We start from the raw sequence: 18,927 nt of genomic DNA, 5'->3' as shown, positions 1-18,927 counted from the left end.
GTCAGGGTGCCTCTGCAAAATGCATTGCCAACCTGGTTTCTGAACAATGCTTTTGCACACTCTGAGCTGTGTGTTCCAGCATTTGGAGCTCTAATTACAAAAATCCAAAACTGCTTCTAGATTCTTCTCCTTCATGACCACCCTAATATTATTCAAGCACTTGCCTAACATAAGCATTTCTTTCTCTGATAGAAACCGGAACCTGAAATTAATGCACACTGAGAAAATCATAGCATTTTAACTTCTGACTTTATTCTTTTTCCCCTCAAACGAACAGGTGATAAAACACTGTCTGTGTCCAAAGCAAAAGGTATGGCCTCCTTTTCTCTTCTTTCACAGAGTGCCAGAAAATGTAAACAATATTTAGGTTGAACTTCTGAGTCCTCTGAATTTTCTGTCAGCCTTCAGAACAACATTCGTTTGTTTGTTTACACCAACATTTAACAGCATAAAGAGTAAAACAAGCAAACAGTCTGAGGCATTTATAGGAAGTGTTCAGATTGTGATACAGTCTTGTATCTGCATCGTTTTTACTCTGACAAAGAAAAACATTGCTTTAGGAAGTGGGTCATGTGGGTGTATAAGTGCTTCGTGGACAGGCCGGATATGCCATGGTTCTGGTCTGAGTACCACTGAAACACAAAGGGAAGAAACCTGTTTTATTCCTGCAGACACACAATGCATCCAGCTTTGGCTTTTTGTTCTCTCAGGACCTGATAATTTTTATAATATTATGGCTGGAATTCTACCTAAGAACACTTGCATAAATAAAATAGGTTACAGGCAAACATTTAGAACAGGAAGACTTAAAGCCTTTTTATTAACCTTCACTACTGTTTCATATTTTTCAAACTTCTATTTTGAGATCTCGGTGGCTGAACTTCCACGGCGGCCAGCATCCTGGGTTCCAGAGCTGGGGCGTTAGGTCAGTTACTTTGCTTCTCTGGAGCTTGGTTTCCTCATTCGAAAAATGAGGGGGTTGGATTTGATTTTCTCTAAGGCTCTTTCTAGCTCAAAAATTCCATGAATCTAATTCCTATCTGTTGCAGAAAATTCACAATACATGTAACTGTAAACACCCTCCATAGGAGTTAAAAATAGTATCATTAAAAAAAAAAACAGGGAGATGGTATTACAAATTTAAACTTTATTGCTGGAGAGTTGCCAGTAAGATTATTGCTTTCACTGAATAAAGGTGGCTAGTGGTTATTGATGTAATGCTATATACTTATGAGTTGAATTTACTTTGGGAGTCACGATTTCAAAAATGGGTGAATGGGGTAAAAAAAAAGATCAGAAAAATCTCACCTCACCCTCTTTAAATTATTTTAAGAAACCAAATTTCCAAAAGATGGAGGTTTCCTTTTCTAGGTGCTTGGGCAACATAAGCAAGTGAGGGAGAATTTACGTTCCCTGAAGAGGGGGAACAATAGCCACCAGGGATTGTGTCCCTTGCTTTGGCTTTTGTCTTATTTTCCTCTCTGTTTCCATTTCCCATTCTTCATGCAACTGGATTTCACAGCTAGCTCATTTATTCATTTACTCAGTAAAAGTATGACCTTCTGTGATGGGCCAGCCCCACGCCAGGCACTGAGAACACAGAGCTGGAAGGATTCTCTAACTCTGTGGAACCACCTGATTTCAGGGAGCCTCTGAGGTCTCATAACATTCTGCGATTGCTTCTTACTGAATAAATAGAATCTTCTAGCTTCTTTGAGCCTCTCAGATTTTACAGGGACTCTAAGCACATAGCTACACTTAATACGTAGGACCACAGAACTATTGGATGTTTGAGCTAGAAGATCCTCTAATCTTGTGGATGCCTTTATTTTTTATATGACTCAACTGGGATCAACAGAGGTGACATGGTTTGACTAGTGTCCTTCAGGGAGTTCATGAAAAATCCAAGAGTCATTTGCTAATGTTCTGTCTACTCTACCTTAACAGCCTCCTTGTCAGGTTTTAGTGTTAAAAAAAAAAAAAAAAAAAGAAGAAGAGTCCTCCTTTTAGCTTAGGGGTCTAAGGCCATGAACATGAGTGAAACAAAATTATGTACCATTGCCTGGAAATCCACTTGTGCATTAACCAGAGCTTTAGCAATCTGTGCTGAGTTTTGAAAGTGCACATTATCTGCAACAAAGAGAGAGAGTTAAAGTGCTGTTAAATACCAGAAAGCACAGAGTGACAATGTACCGCCTGGAAATGAACACCAACAATTATCTAGTCGTGCAGTTGACATTGTCAGCAGTGAGTAATCACACTCGCTTATGGAAATGTCCCTGACTCTTAGGTATTGACCCTGAGCACAGGAATAGGAGGATGCTTAATGTTTCTTAAACAAAGTGATGCTGGCTCAGTATTTTTATGTGTAAGAGTCTTGCTTAAACCTCACCATCTGCTGTTCCGTGGATGAGAAGATAGTCTACATTTCTGAAATATTCTGCTCTTGCCATCACAGTTGAATTCTGGAAAAGGGGAAAAATTAACATTTTAGTTGCTGCAAGTTCTAATAGAAAACTAGCTAAATCATTGTGCAATGGACTTAGCACCAATACTGAAATTATGTATTGCTTTGGTTGATAAATATTTAAGAGTCAGAGCAACACATTTTCATCATCATTTGCATTACTTCCATCTGATTCTTAGTTTGAAAAACTGAAAGTTTATGTGTCATATGTTACATATGAGTGAGACCTTAGGCATAAATGATGCCCGCTCAAGCTGTGTAGGAGTAGGGGCTGGGGAGGGGGATGAAGAAAAGGGAAGTTAGGGAAGGAGGATGGGGAAAGGAAAAATAGAATCCAAAAGGAGTCAATTCCTTTTTAGTGAGGTGTTTTGCAGCTGACAAAAGATCATCCTACTTGCTTTGGGGACCCAGCAAAACTGTAAACTCTGAATGACTGCTTTACAATTATTTAGCACATTTGAAATAAATTAATGACCTAAATCAAACAGAAAATGCTTACTTTATAATGCTCAAGATTATCATCCTTTGTTGGGAGGCCCATGAATCGCTCTGTGTAGATAGATGCTGTAAAACATATGAGTATATGAGTGTGTTGTTTGCATGTGATATGTGTCATTTCATTAACCAACCAGAACCCCCCACCCCCGAGTTTGATAACTGCTCTTCAATCTCCCAGGTGGAGCTGCCGAGGAAGGTTCTTGCTGCCCTTTACTGTAACGCTCCACCCAAGTCATTCGCTCTGCAAGTTGCCTCAGTAGGGCTGGAGAAGCAATGCAGGAGAAGACTGTGGAAACAGGAGCAGCTAACGATAGAAAGAGCTGCTCTTAAACTTTTTCACTTCTACCCAAAGTTCTTCAGTGGGGGGAATGTTGAGCTAGGAATGACCTCATTATATTTTAAAAGAAATCACAAATGCAGCCACCTCTAGTACATTTATTGGTGTCTTAATTAATTTGGGATGGAACTTTGTCCCCCAAGTCCTCCCCCAAAACACACACGTTTTTCTCTGAATGGAGATTCCCTACAAGTCATAATTGTCTCATTTCCACCACAACACAGGGAAGAGGATCTGATGAAAGCTAATTTTCGTGCATTTATTAGAGTTATTTCCAAATAATCGTCCTGCATTGATGTTCATCATAAAAATAGGCACACACAGAAGGTGTACTTCTTGAACAAATTTTTGTTTCTTTGATTTCTAGAGCAATGTAACAGGCAGCTGCAAACTGTGGCATGGCGGTGATTTGCTTGGTCACGTCCTGACTTTCCCTAAGGTGTGCTTAAAAGCTAATTCAGCTGCACCTGTGTGTGTCTGTGAAAACAGGGTTAACTCTGATTTTAAAGATTTGGTTCATCAGGGGGCACACGGTTTCTGGAAGAGAATAACTTACATTGGGTTTTGGAAGAGTCCTTCCTCGTCTTAAAATTGCCGTGATTATTGCAACATGATTATAATGAATCATATAAACAACCTCATTTATAGATTATATTTTTCCCAGTGATGCTGGGGTGAATTTTACTGCATAATTTGTTTTCCTAGCAACCTTAAATATAGAGTAATTATGTGTTAAATGTTTTCGCAGCAATATTTATGAAATGTTTCCATACCGTAATATTCCCAGCTGGAGACTGGAGCCACTGCTATTCCACATTTGAAAAGACCACTTCCTGAAGCAAGGGCCAGCGATGAAACATACCCTCCGTAGGACTATAGAGACATTGTTACAAGTCAGTCCCAGATTGGCTCTCATAAACTCTCTAAGGTATTTGTATAGCAATTCTACTCACAGTAAGTGCTGATGGGAGCTGGGGAATATGGATAGGGTAGATTAAATGTCTATCTTGCACTCTTGGTAGCAAACTCCACCAGACATGACAACAATTTCAGCTTAGTCAATTACAAATACTTGGTGTGCTGATCCGAACATGGTGTGGGCAGTTTAAGAGATACTATAATTGCAATTTTTCTGCAAAATTCTTTTTTTCCCCCTCTATGTTTTTCCAACCAGGACCTTGCTATGGCAAAAACAGGATTTTTACTTTAAAAAAATACACAAAAAAGAAGATCATTCCCCAAAAGTAAAAGCAAGATACTTCCCACAACGTGCAAAAAACTCCTGTGAGGCAGCACTAATATCTGTATATTTACTCATTTATTTTCATAACAGAACAGCAAGGGCAGGACACAAGAACCTTTTGAGTAGTTTAAGACACGGCCAGAGTCTGTGTATAAGGTAGTGTTACGTATTCTGTTTTGAGGATTTCTGGCATAGCAGCGCAAAGGAGGAAAAGTCACTGGTGTCTTAAAAAATCTTACATGTCCCCCTCCCTAACTTAATGGAAAAATAAAGTAATACAAAAGGGGATACAAATTGCAGAGTCTGGAGTAGGTTTAGCACTCATCAATTTTCTTCCCCAGGGAATTGGTAGGTGATTCAGAAATGTGACCCTCATAACAGAAGGAGATGTGTGCCTGTGTCACTTGAAAATTTGAACCTTTTCCTAAAAATGAAGAAACGAACAGAGTGTCACGGTAAAGCTCATCCCTCCCTGGAAGGCAAAATTTGTCTGTATTAACCTGCTGGGAGAGAGATGCTTCCTCTAGGAGCATGGATTAAGCAGTGTTCTGGGACATAGACCCTCCTCCCCCCTCCCCCCTCCCCGCCACCCCAAATGTGTGTGCTAGATTAGGAAGTGACTCTCAGGGCTTATTCTTGCCCCAACACAGGAACAACCTTACAAATCAAAAGAGGACAGTGCGACTCTCTAACTAAGGGTGTGCCTTGCTTTTAGGACTTTATTGCCACAAACTTCTGGGAATCATTTGCCCTCCGGTCTGGAGAGATCCTATCATCCTTTGCTACAGAAAAGTCAGTCTTGAGAGAGGGTGAAAGAGAGAGTGGGAGGGAGAGCCCTACAGAGCAAGGGAGAGACAGGAGACAGACGTGGCGAAATCAGGCAGCAGTCAGTGGCCTGGGTCTAGTCTTAATCCGTGAAATACATGGCCTGAGGGAATAAACTAAACCATCTTGCTGAATTCAATTGTTAGAGAAAGAATGCTAACTAACTAGTTTACAGTCTTCTGTTTCCAACTCTGGGGAATCTTATTGAGGACCCTTGGCTACAAAACACAGACTAAAAGTGGCAGCTCCAATTATACCGTGGCCTCCTTTCATTATACTTGGAGGAGAACTAAAATGTGTTTTAATAGAGGAAAAATATATTTTAAAATAGAAGGAACATGTGGGTTTAAAAATCATTTTGATAAGTGAAAATTCTCTATCAGGATCAAACTTTCACTTAAAACATAAAAATAATCTGTTTTGATCAGCAGGTTAGCAACAACTATTACTGAAACAAAAGATTTCTTCTTCCTTCTTAATTTTTGGTTTAAATGAAAGTAGAGTAAGCCTGAGTCCTTTAGAAATATGATTACTGTTTATGGTTTTATTGGAAAAGTGTGATCACTGCAAATTATAATACTGGGTTCTGCTTCTCCTCTCCTATGCCCCAGAACAGAAAATAGCATGGAGTGACATTTGAAATTAAAGCATTTGCATATAGTAAAAAGGGTTTTGAACATTTCTATCCAAAATCTTAGGAATTATAAAATATTAACTTGTATCTATTCAGTGATTAGATAATAGGGCAGTATGTAAATAAAATTGTCATGCTTTCAACATGAATACAAATTGCCTCTAGGAATTTGTAAAAGCAAACAAGTGTAGCAGCAGCACAATAAAAGAAGGTGTACTTGAAATTCTCAGGCAGCTTAGAAAAGCTGTTTCTATTGTAGAAATAAAGAGAAAAAAAACCACCCGAGCTGACTTTTTTCTGCTCTCCCATGGGTGGGGCTCCAAGGCAGAGTGGGTGGCTGCAGAAAGAAAAGAACCCACGGAGCAGATTGGCCATGAGAATTCTAGAATTTTGTCCTTTGCACTTAGATGCCTTGCCATTTTGTTTAAATGAAGGATATCTTTAAAAACATTCTTAGAAGGGCACAGAATTTTGAGGGATTTATGGAATAGTACTCTGATGGGAGCTATAATGCAGATTGGAACATTTCACCTACAGACAATAATAATAACTAGCTAATGTTTGTATGGCCAAGGTCATTGCAACAGTCTTTGTGGTCCCACAGGCTCTGTGTCCTTTCTCTCCCCCCTCCCACCTCCTCTTGCTCACTGGCTCTCCTGATGTTCTTTTTTTTTTTTTTTGCGGTACGCGGGCCTCTCACTGTTGTGGTCTCTCCCGTTGCGGAGCACAGGCTCCGGACGCGCAGGCCCAGCGGCCATGGCTCACGGACCCAGCCGCTCCGCGGCATGTGGGATCCTCCCGGACCAGGGCACGAACCCGTGTCCCCTGCATCGGCAGGCGGACTCTCAACCACTGCGCCACCAGGGAAGCCCTCGGGAAGCCCTCGGGAAGCCCTCTTGATGTTCTTTGAACTCTCCAAGAGTCATCTAGCCCCAGGACTTCTGCAAGTGCTGCCACCCTCTGCCTGGAATTCTCTATCCCCAGAAATTGGCATGGTTCACTCCCTCCCATTTGAAGTCTTAACTCAAAAAAAAAAAAAAAAAGTCTCACCTGTCCTTCTAATCTAAAATTGCACCAATCCTGTATGATGCTCCTTGCTCCTTTCTTGCTTGGTTTTGCTTTTCTCCATCGCACTGATCATTGTTTAACATCCTGTATATGTTACTTATTTATCTTGCTTATTGCCTTTCTCCCCAACCATTCCCAACTCGATAAAGGTAGAGATTTTTGTCTGTCTGGTTAATGAATGTCTCCCTAGCACTGACAATACAATCTGAAACACAGTGGGAATAGAATAAATATTTGTTTAATATATGACTTTCCTATTAACTCATCTAACTCTCACACTGACTTGATGAGGAAATTATTGTTGCATTTCGTGATGAGGAAACTGAGGCTCAGAATAAATTTAGAGTAAGCGGTGGAGTTGAGACTCAACTGCAGGATGCCTGACGACAAGCCACTTCCTCTATATCCCTACATTAGGGCAACCTCTTTGGGAAGTTTTAAGTTCAGAGTCTAATATAGTTTCATTAGAGGTGCATTTGTCCTACTTTTACATTGTTGATCACACATAGCAATTCAAATTGCTTATAATTAGTCACTGGAAGAGAAGGGAGCTAAGATTAAATCACGAACTAATGCTTATTCAACACCACCTGGCTAGGTCTATATTAACAAAGCAAAGCCCATAAATGAGGTTGTTATTCTAATAATTTAGGCAAAACCCCTGCTGCTCTTCAATTGTCAGAATAATTGCTTCAATTTTTCTTCATATAAATTAGGGTTGTTCAACCTCAGCACTATTGACTTTTTGGGTTGGATAATTCTTTTTTGTTGGGTGCTGTCCTGTGCCTTGTGGGATATTTAACAGCATCTCTGGCCTCTACCCACTAGACGCTAGTAGCACTCCCCTAGTTCTGACAACCAACGACGTCTCCAGACATTGCCAAATGTCCCCTAAGGGACAAAATTGCCCAGGTCAGAACGACTGTCATAACAGACACTTCCTAGGCATAATGCTGTGTGCATAGTGGATGTCTAAGAGGAAGCTAAAAAACAGGCTACTGGACTTTAATTTGGTGCCAGAAAAATGAAAGTGTAAGATAAAAATGCCTTCTCTCCCCTTCTTAATCTGGATAATGGAGGGAAATGTAAGATTTGCAACTTATTGACCAATTGACCAAAGAAAAAAATTGCATGGCTAGCTTTAGAGTATTTCTCAGACCACTAAGGTAGCTAATACTTCGTAGAAACAGGTACTTATGGAACACAGTGATAGCTAAACAAACCCACATGGTCATTCTCAACGTCTTTCTCTTTCCCTTCTCCAATTTCCCATAGGTGTCTGCTTATTATACTATAAAAGAGCACTCAGAGCTATGACCTATTCCTGTCCCCTTCTTCACTGCCTAAATTCAGGCCCTTGGTATTTGTTGCCCGTATTACTGCTCTCTTAGCCCTTTGGACCACTCTCTCCCCCAACATCAGGCTGCTCTTCATTCTGCAGCCAAGAGTATCTTTCTAAGGCTCCAATTCCACTCCCTACTGACTTCAAGACCACTACTAAAAGAGGCACCCATGGAATCAAATACTTTTTGGTAATACTGTATTAAACAAAATTTAACAGGATTCTCTACTATAGGGGCTATATACACTATTATATAGACTTCATAGTTTACCAAACTATTAGACCAGAGAACATTTCCCCCAAATTTCCTGATACTAACATGACACCTTTGGGGGAACATTGACTTACAGGATTAAATTCATTTTAAACAGCATCATAGATATGTGAGATGGACAATATTGTGCTAAATATTTGAGAAACAAAGTTGAAGAAAGACAAAGTCCATTCCTTGATTCTTGTGAGAGCAAACAATGCACAAACAAGATAAAGCATGGCAGTTCCTATAAAAGTAATATAAAGAGCTATTGGAGCACAAAAATTCATATCTGAGTTGGGTCTTAAAGAACAAGTAGGAATTTTGTGTTTTGGAGAGAGGAAGACATGGGGAATGGGAGAAGAGGATGGGCATTGCAGGTGTAGGGAACAGGACTGATCAACACATGGGAAAAAGGAAGCACAGACATAAAACAAATTATTCATAAAGAGTGGGGAGGGCTTCCCTGGTGGCACAGTGGTTGAGAGTCCGCCTGCCGATGCAGGGGACATGGGTTCGTGCCCCGGTCTGGGAAGATCCCACGTGCCGCGGAGCGGCTGGGCCCGTGAGCCATGGCCGCTGAGCCTGTGCGTCCGGAGCCTGTGCTCCGCAACAGGAGAGGCCACAACAGTGAGAGGCCCACGTACCGCAAAAAAAAAAAAAAAAAAAAAAAAGAAAGAGTGGGGAGAAGTGGAGGGAGGGAGAGAGACTGGAAAAGTAGGATGCAACCAGATTGCCAAGGGCCTTGCATGCAAGGAAATGTGTTTGGGCACTAGGCTGAGGTCAACATGTAGCCCTAGAAAATATGTAAGCAAAAAGGCAACATGGCAAGAATTGTGTTTTGGAACAATAACTTCATTAGCAACATTGGAGTTTGTGAGACCAAAGCAAGGAGGCTAGTTAAGAAGCAACTGGAATAGTTAAACCTGTACCACCCAATCTATGGTCCATGTAAGTGGACCCTCAGATTCCACACTGGAGTACTGGTCGGGGGAATTGCCTGGAAACAGTTTTAAAACGTTCTCCAGGTGATGCTTATGCAAGCTAAAGTTTGAGGAGCTCTGATTCAGATTACATATAAAGAAACTTGAACTAAAGCAATGTCAGTGGGGATGATGAGAATAGACTCAAATGTTTGAAGGCAGAATTGATAGAATTTACTAATCAACAGAGTATTGGTGTCAGGGAGCAGGGGAAGCTGAAAATAGCTCTGAACTTACTAATTTGGATGACTAGGTGTGTGGTGAGGTCCTTATTAAAGATGAAGACTTGTTTTAAAGTAGACTGTAATACGTTTAACTTGGGCAAGTTAAGCTTGAGGCCTCTGTAAGACATTTGGGAAATACAATCAGTAGCCATTTGAAATGTGGAGCTCAGAAGAGAGAGGAGGGGGCCTGGTGGCAGGCATCTGGCAGTCATCATCATCTTTGAAACCACATGGGTTTCCCCAAGGAAGTGAAGAACAACAAGAATGAAGACCAGACCCAGAAAAACACTGACATTTAAGGAATGGAGTGTAATGATCACAGAAACATAGAAAAATAAGAAGAGAAACATGTTACAGAGCCATGGATAAAGCTCACTCTCCTTCATGTGATGAGTGGGTTTCTTAAATCATCCCACACACATGGTTCTCTACCAAACCACTTATACCTAGAATGTTCTAGAAGTGAAGTTAAAAGGTGGCTTTCAGTTATTTCAAAGACTGAAGTAAAAGCAAAGTGAAACTGTAAGAGAAATGTTAATATTATATGTAAGTGTTCAGTTCGAAATGTGAATCTTTCAAGGATTTACTTTAGGAAATTTCATAAAAATGGATGGTAAGAAAGGTCTTATCTGAAATATTTCACTATAAAAATATTTCATTTATTTCCACCCATTTGAATTCCATTCTGTTTAGATACTTAACATTTGATAGTTTTAAGAAGGACCAAATGGCTTGAAGTAACAACTTTCCACAAATTCATAACAGCTCTTCATCTGGTCACTGAGCTGAGAGATGAGTGGAATCCTGCAGATTCCCTTCAATATTGGGTTTCATTCCCTCCATCTTGTGCAGGCCGCGCTCAGAGAAAACAGCCAAGAAAAACAACCCAAGCACAAATGGCTGCAAATTGACTTGCAAATGTACAAACTCAGACCAAAAAGTGAAACAGGAAATCTTCTTTGAAGGGTAATTATCATAATTTATAATGGGCAAATCTAAACTCTTTCCCATATTTCTCTAAACTTTCCAGTGACTTCATTGCCCATGACTGATAAACGTTGCCACTTCCTTTTAATGTGTGTTTAAAAAACCTGTGTAGCTCTTCAAACGTGGGAAATTATCTCCATGATCTATAACTAGTAATAAATAATTATTTCTCTCCAGTTAGCACAAATTAACGTTAGGTCTGGTAAAAGAATTTGATTGCAAGAAAAAAAAAAGAATCAAAACAGCTAAGATATATAATTTCAAACTTTATCTTAGCTTCATGAAAATGAAATGATGACATATAAAAGAAAAGAAATATATTAACCCTAAAATAACAAAAGAAATTAAAGTTCTGATGAATATGGTTCAGTTCAGTATACTCTAATACCAGAAATTAAGTGAAAATGTGTCAATTACGAGTTAATTTGCTATACAGGGAAGAAACTAAATGATTGAAAAAAAGGAACAAACACTTAAAGCCACCACTTTGAAGTCCAGATTATCCAAATTGACTGTTTCCATTGACAGATTAAATTATGTTGCAACATTAACATTTCATGAGAAACCTTATAAGCGAACACTTTAGAAAATGATGAACCAAATAACAGGCATAAAACATACAAAACAACTCACCCAGCCCCATATGGCTATTCTTTTTTCATCAATGAAACCCATTTCTATGAATTTTCTAAAGGAAAAGAAACAAATTTTTAGAATTTTAAGTGTGTACACATGACATTTACTTCATTACACAAGCATATTTAATCCAAAGATTTAATAGAAACGCTACATTTTCTTTGTTTAAACACTTGCATAATCAGGCTGCATTTACAAATAGTTAAAAGAACATTATCATGCTTACTGCAAGGGGTAAAAGGATCCTTTAGACTCTATGGTACATCTATTGAGTAATACTTTCAGGGCTGTAAGGCCTCCTACCCTAACTGTGCTGGTGAGTTACTTGGGACTCAGGTTAAGAGACAGGCTCATACTCAGCAAATGAGAATAGACTGAAAGGGGAAAATGTTTTTTAATGCAGTGAACAAACAAATGGTTAACTCAGGTGCTAACACTATAGCCACATGTTTTTGAATTTACTATTAAATGCACTTAAGATATTTTAAAGAAAAAAAAAGAGAGACTGGCTCATAGTAACACCAGAAGTAATAGCACCATGACTAGGACCAAATTTCCAAATCTCCAGCTTTTGGAAAAAAGGGTTTCATTATTGCTGTTTTAAAATTTATTAATTCTTATGATTTTGTTTGCTTAGATGTTAATGTAAAAGAATTTCAACCTAAAATGGGACTGAAGAATATAAATGAAAAATTGCACACGTGTGCCCTCAGGAGTGAGAGACTGATTTTCATATATGCCTGATTTCCATAAAACTGGTCATATTGAAATTTTCTTAAACGATAGGGAGTTAGTCAAGGGTTGCCTCATATCAACCTTGGGAAGTTTTGCTTATGGTTTCCAGAGGCGTGAACAAGAAATGACCCAAGTTGGGTTGGTTTCTCAAAATATGCTGAATTGAGCTTTGTTTGTAGGATGGGATTGGTTTTGTCTGCCCAGGGAGTAGTCAAAGCTGGTCTCTGTTTGTTTCGATTTTAATAGACTCTCACTGAACTCTCCCCTCTTTCATTCCCTCCCTATAAATACAGCCTTCCCCAAACCCTCAATGGATGGGCCCATAGCTTGCTACAGTTTGTGAGTCCAGAATTTCAATTCCTCTGCTATTCCTGAATAAACTCATTTTTTTTGACAATTTTGAGCTTGCCTTGTTTTAACCTTTTATTTAGGTTGACATGCATTATAATCACTGTCTCATTTTTGGTCACATCCATCCATGGAAAAACATCCATCCCTCTCCCATTTCACACTTAGGTACCCTCAGTTCATCATGGTTTGGACAATTGTATGCATCTTTCAGGATATGAACATTATTCATTCAATTTCCCTCACAGAAATTGAGGGAAATCCATTTAAAAATGAGTTTGAAAATAAATCTATCCTTAGGAGCAAGGGACCATGCTGAAAGACAACCTTCAAAAAGTCCTGGGAAGCCCTCAGAAATCTAACTACGTCATTGGTACAAAAAGAGAGTGTTTTAGGCTAATTTATTCCATGCTTCCTTGATGGCTGGTGTTCTAGAGCAATTGTGATTTATTTGGGGAGCGTTTTAATAAAAACTCAAGAAACTCTTAGAGAAGCAGAAGCAGTGGAAGAAAAAAGCAAAGTGGATGAGCCATTATAGAGGCCTGGTTGGGACAGTGAAGGAAAAGAGGGGAAGAGACAAAAGTGACACTCATGACCCCAGAAAAATACTATTTTTTTGGTTGCCTTAAGTGACGTTAATGCCCTTTCTCATTCTTCTCTGGAACTAGGACCGAGCGATTTGCATAGTTAAATAATGGAATTTCTTAAAGGGATTTCACAGCAACCATTTTGCTCGTTGCATGGATTCAAAATGCATGTTTCTGATGCATAGAGGAGTTGGGCAGATGCCCGGCACAAACAGATGGGAAGAAGCCCCGTCAGTCACAGCTTACTCGACACTGATTCTGAGGGACACTGAGGGGTCTACAGGGGAGAAACGCAGTAGCAAACGGAAAGTTGCTACCTGTGTTGACGCTTGGTCACGGTAAAGTAGAGAAAACGGGCAGCAAATTGCGGCATTTCGGCAATTCTCCCACAAACTTCAAAAGCCAAGTGAAAGAAAAGAAGGTTCACTTTCTTTGTCAAAAAAATTATCTTGCTGCTAGTGCTTGAAGCCAGTTCTGAGCCATAAAATCAATCGTGATTTTATGATCTCCCAGAAGCTAGCAATCATATTGCCTTGCATTTGGGGTAAAAGCAAATAACAGGTGATACATGGGAACAGGAAATTCTTAACAGCTCCCTTCCTAAGCTTATTCCAAAAGGATGACATTTACAGGAAATGATAGTGCAATAGTTAACATGGAAATGAAACATTAACACTTACTGTGGAAGGACTAGGTTAAAGGTTAGCTAGATAAACTGAGACCAACAAACCTCTATAAAATTTACCTCCAAATTCTGAAGAGCTTCCAGGAGGGTTATCAGAGATACTGTTGACAACGTGGTTAAATCAACAAAATGTTAATAGCAAGTGAAAAAGCATTTTTTCTAATTTTGGAGGCTGGACTGGACTTTACAACTTTTTTCTCATAAAAATACCCTAAATCTAAGGTCAGTTCAAAACCTTAGTAATCAATTACTATTATTCTATTTTGGAAATGTTCTTATTGATACCATGTATAACAGTATGATATATTTTTTTCTCATATAATCCTTCTTTACTGCTAACCCTGAAGTTATATAAAATTTCAAAATTGTGGGAATGTCAAAAATGCCAAACCTACCCCAAATGAGCATATTTGATCCTATAACTACTGAAATTTTAAGGGTCTCACATATGAACCACTTGCAGAGGAGCCTGAATAAAGCAGGTCTCCGTTTTCCTTAAGCTTTGACCTCACAAGCATATCCTTTGGGGCTTTCTCTTATGTATATTCAAAATTTGCGCGGTTGTAGGGCCTCTCTTTTTTTCCTGCTTTGCTTTGCTTGACTCTGTTTCTTGACCCTGACTAGTATTTATTGTTGTTTCCAAATATGTACTTATGATATTTTTTGGTATATAAAAAATTTAGCCAGATTGCATTTCATAAGAGATTCCAGGGAAAAATTTCATTCTTTGAGGGGAGGTAATTTGAGGACTACCATAGAGGAATTACAATCCCAATTCCTCAAGTCAGACGTTCAGTGTCTGATTACTAAAACACTTCTCAGGAAGATATGTGATTGAATTATTTCTAGAATTTTCACTATAAGTCTATTCTTTTAGCTTTTGTTTTCTCAAAGCATAGGGTTTCAAGGCTTCCCTTTCCTTCTTGCAGAATAATGGTTTCAAGCAAAGCCAAGGCCAGTCCCAACTGGCATCTCCACTGCCGTATATGTGCTTTGCCATACAGCTGCCCCTGTTCACTAAGGTGAATACAAAAAGTTCCATCTAATAGCCGTGTTCCCTTGAGTGCATGTGGTTTATTCACTCTTCAAAAACTGTAAGTGCACTGACTGTTGAGATTGTAAATTGCACAATTTTATACAGAGTATTGTAATAGCATATACTAATATTTCATCTGTTCTTGAATGGCTGAGTCAATGAGCGAACATATGCCTGATCTATAGTAGGAAGACATTCTTCAGGTTCCATCCTAAAAATGGCTCAGTGAAGGTAAACGTAGCCAATTACCGCCTCTGGTCCATCTTCCTTTCAATTCTAAATGCCAAAGACATTTATATTATTGTGAAAATCAATAGAATTTGTGGCTTCGTGTCCTATATGTTGGACACCAGAAATAACAATTTTTTTTACGGTCTATACATGGGTTTCATGTTTAAATTTTCATTTCATCCAAGGAAAAACATTAAGAAGCTATCAGTTCTATCTGTTCTGTTTCTTAAGGTATTCCTCTTAAATTTGAATGCTGCATTTTTGGTGGTAAATAAATGCACAAAAATATAATGATGTATGATGTTAATGATGATTGTTTTTTAACCAGTGCCAAAACAAACCACTTTTTAGCTCTACCAACTTTGGAAAGTTGAATTACAAACCATAATTTACATCTCTGTCTTTTGATGTTGTCCCAGGATTACATGCCCTTGGTGTTTATTGCATGGTTTAAATACAAATAAATGTGACGTGACCCACAATGCCAAAAACAATACCGTAAAGAATTAAGTCTATAATGCTGACAATTGTGTTAATATTCTTAAGGCGTACCACAGTCTTTACATGAACGATTGAATCTCAGAGTTTTTCTTTGAACTATCTTTTCTATGACTCTCTATCAGGCCGAAGACTCCCTCAAAAATGTTAAAATAGTGGAAAGGCCAAAAATCTGGATCAGTAAGAAAGACGGAGCCTCCTAGAAGTTAGGTGTGAATGATGCCTACAGATTGTATAGTGTTATTTAATAACTTATTCATCAATTTTTCAGATTTAACTCAAATCGACTTTGTTTTTAATTGAATGTTTTAGGTGTAAGTGTGTGTATATTACTGTTCATAGAATGAAAGAAAAATTTGAAAGCATATGGGTTATGATTACTTTTCTATTTAAAAAAAAATAATTACTTGTGAGTCAAAATTCTTCTGCTTTGGTTAGAGACAAAAAAATACAGAAAAGTGTTGTCTGGGCCTGGCTCCTAGTTGTTAAATATAATCTGTGTTGTGTGTGCTGCATTGAAATCAATAACTGCTAATGATATTAAGATGATAAAAGAAACATACTAATTAATTTTCTAAATTGCTCTTTGCTGTGAAACAGTGTTTGACCTTTAGACATCACTCATGCACATATATCCATGACTAAGAGTACAGTCAGCCTGTGTTAGCTTTTACATTTACAAACTAGTATTCCCCAACTTCACCTACTCACATCATAATAACAGAAACCCAACAACTATACAGAAATATCCAGAAGAATCCTGCACAGTGTTTCCAAATTAGGAACAATTTTGGTGACTCTATTCTTTTTGTTTCAGGAAGAGATGATTGAGCCATAAATTGTGGTTGAGAATGTAGTTGGGAAGAAGAACTCAGGTTATAAATCTGTCTTTCCCCTGCATGTTTTGGTAGATTTCTATTATGTAAAAGAAATTTTTTGTCGAATGAAAATAGGAAAACACATTCTTGCTAAAATAGCTAGTTTAATTACAAAAGAATGCTAATATCTATAAGTATATAGTGCTGATGAAATCTTGAGCCATTTCTAAATTTATGAGGTAGAATCCACAAGGCTTGAGCAAATTCAGATGCCTGGTTTCCTACAGACCATCCCTAGAGTTATACAAAGTTTTCTGTTAATTGTGAGCCATGGTAATGAAAGTCTGTTAGAATGACTGAAACGTGGGAAGAGTATTTATCATCTTTCACCATAAATCATTTTTCTTCTCTCTTCCGTGAATAATTTTTCTTATATTGGGTAAAAATATCACTTTAAGGTTAATGATAGCTTTAGATGAAGTTAGGAAAATGGACAAAAAAAATTTAAGACATTAAGGATGGGGAAACCCGAGAATGACTGCATGACTTTTGCTGACATCAGTTTCTGTTTGAATGAGAAGGCGCTCACCTGACAGCTGTGATCTGGTCCTCAACTTCATAAACACCCAGCTTTCGATACACTGCATACAGAAGTTTGTCACCTTGGAAAGCTGTTCCTCGACCATCCACCAAGGCAATGACTATCCCTTCCTTACTTGCAAGATAAGATATCCAACTAATAGAGAATACAGACCTTACACTCTGACTGCAGGGACCACCATACCTACAGAAAAAAAGAAAAAGATAGAATCTCTGATTCCTTTGTGAAACTCAACTTCCCATCATGGCCAAGAATTGCCTTTAGTATTTCCCAGTACATTTGTATGATAAAATTTCAATAACAGTGGCATTAGAACTGGCTCAAAATCAAGAGAGGACCAGGCTTTTCCCAGAGGTTTGCTACAAGGAAGTTGTTTTGGGACACAGCCTCTCCTATTCCCCAAAACGGATACATCTAGGGTTGGCATTTCAAGGAATATGTGTGGGTTTTTCGTCATTTCTGCCACCTGCCACTTGCTAAAAGCAGGCATAAGATATACTAAAAAAAATGCATGGTGTTTTAAGCAAATTGTGTGTAGGTCAGCACTGATTTTGGGTGTGATTCCACAAAATGTATTCCATTCCCTTATTTCATTTCTAACTCAATTACATAAGATGTTAAGATGATTTACAATATTTTTTGGCTGCAATTTCTCTATCTCAAAGGTATTCTGACACATTAGGCAATTTGCCATACAAAGGAAATTCAAAACAGTAAATGCAAGCAAGTCCATCTAAAAATCTCAAAACTTTCTCAGGCTATTTTAAATAGCCATATTTTATTTACTCTGATTAGTTGGGGAATATATAAAAACAGCATCAATAGGAACTGTTACAGAGGAGAATGGTTCATTCTATCTCACAAATGTGTATTTAATCCAACATATTTTCAGTAAATAGTTTTTAAACCAAAGAAAATATTACATACACTTGAATTAGCAAGGGATACTTCTTAGATCTGTCAAACTGAGGAGGAAGAATCATCTTGTACCATAAAGCTTGAAAAACAAAAACAGAGAAGAATCTTCATTCCACTATACTCATAGCATTATCTATTTTCTTTAATAACAATATATAACATAAAATCAATTTATAACTAGTAAATTGTTAAGAACAAAGACTATGTTTTACTTGATTTTTATTACATATTTTTGTCCAATTTACAAATTGCTAGAAATGTTGAACTATTATTTTTCTAGAAGCACACATTTTAAAATTAAATAAACTCTTTTTAAAAATATCAGTGTTGAAATGGAGCTATAGAAAAGTATAAGATCAACCTGTTCACAAACATATGAAAGATATTTCATAAAAATTTAATGTGACAGTAAGATTTTTAAAATTAAGATCCTGTAATATTGTAGAGATTGGATTATAATATTTACCCTACAATTTTATTTTAAAAAAGCAAAAGCTGATAAGTGTTCAGCTTCGTATCTATTCATGAGAAATTTTTAAAAGGTCTTACTAATATCATCCACTTCAAGTTTCTTAATTTCCTCTTTAGGCAGCTGGATATTTTTCAAAGCATTTTCCAATTCCTTGTTTTCTTCCAGGATTTTAATTTCTTAAAAAAAAGTAAAATGTTCATTTTTAATTAATAGAAATTCCATAGGAAAATTCTTTCTTAAAATGTCTTTGGCTTTACTATGGATGAAACTGAAACTGTATAAGGATTGCTCAAGGAGTTTCATATTGACAAGGATATTTTTAATCCAGCCTTTAAAGCAGGGATGAACTTATGAAGGACATCAGTCATTGTCTCTTAAACAGACCCTGATGGCATCAAAATACATTCTGAGCAGAATCACAGAAGTAACAATGTTTATTCAGCCACATTTTCCTGTTTCTAACTTTTCTTTTACAACATGAAGCCATGACCTGAGTAGGTG

At 37.9% G+C, this 18,927-nt stretch overlaps 1 protein-coding gene across 1 annotated transcript in view; it reads right to left on the bottom strand.

The window, feature by feature from the left end:
• Positions 1-230: 230 nt before the first annotated feature.
• The window catches only part of FAP (fibroblast activation protein alpha), a 71,271-nt gene continuing 52,574 nt past the window's right edge, over positions 231-18,927 (bottom strand). The window contains exons 18-26 of the mRNA XM_029225403.1: positions 18,504-18,602; positions 17,964-18,033; positions 17,025-17,219; positions 11,495-11,549; positions 4,076-4,175; positions 2,967-3,031; positions 2,393-2,465; positions 2,057-2,130; positions 231-632 (exon numbers count right to left, since the gene is read on the bottom strand). Of these exons, the coding sequence (XP_029081236.1) occupies positions 531-632; positions 2,057-2,130; positions 2,393-2,465; positions 2,967-3,031; positions 4,076-4,175; positions 11,495-11,549; positions 17,025-17,219; positions 17,964-18,033; positions 18,504-18,602 (833 nt within the window). The 3' untranslated portion in view covers positions 231-530. The remainder of the gene's footprint in view (positions 633-2,056; positions 2,131-2,392; positions 2,466-2,966; positions 3,032-4,075; positions 4,176-11,494; positions 11,550-17,024; positions 17,220-17,963; positions 18,034-18,503; positions 18,603-18,927) is intronic.

Source organism: Monodon monoceros, unplaced genomic scaffold (assembly GCF_005190385.1).
Source record: "Monodon monoceros isolate NGI ecotype Baffin Bay Population unplaced genomic scaffold, NGI_Narwhal_1 Super_Scaffold_16, whole genome shotgun sequence".
NCBI lineage: Eukaryota > Metazoa > Chordata > Mammalia > Artiodactyla > Monodontidae > Monodon > Monodon monoceros.
This window is presented reverse-complemented; position numbering and strand designations above follow the sequence as displayed.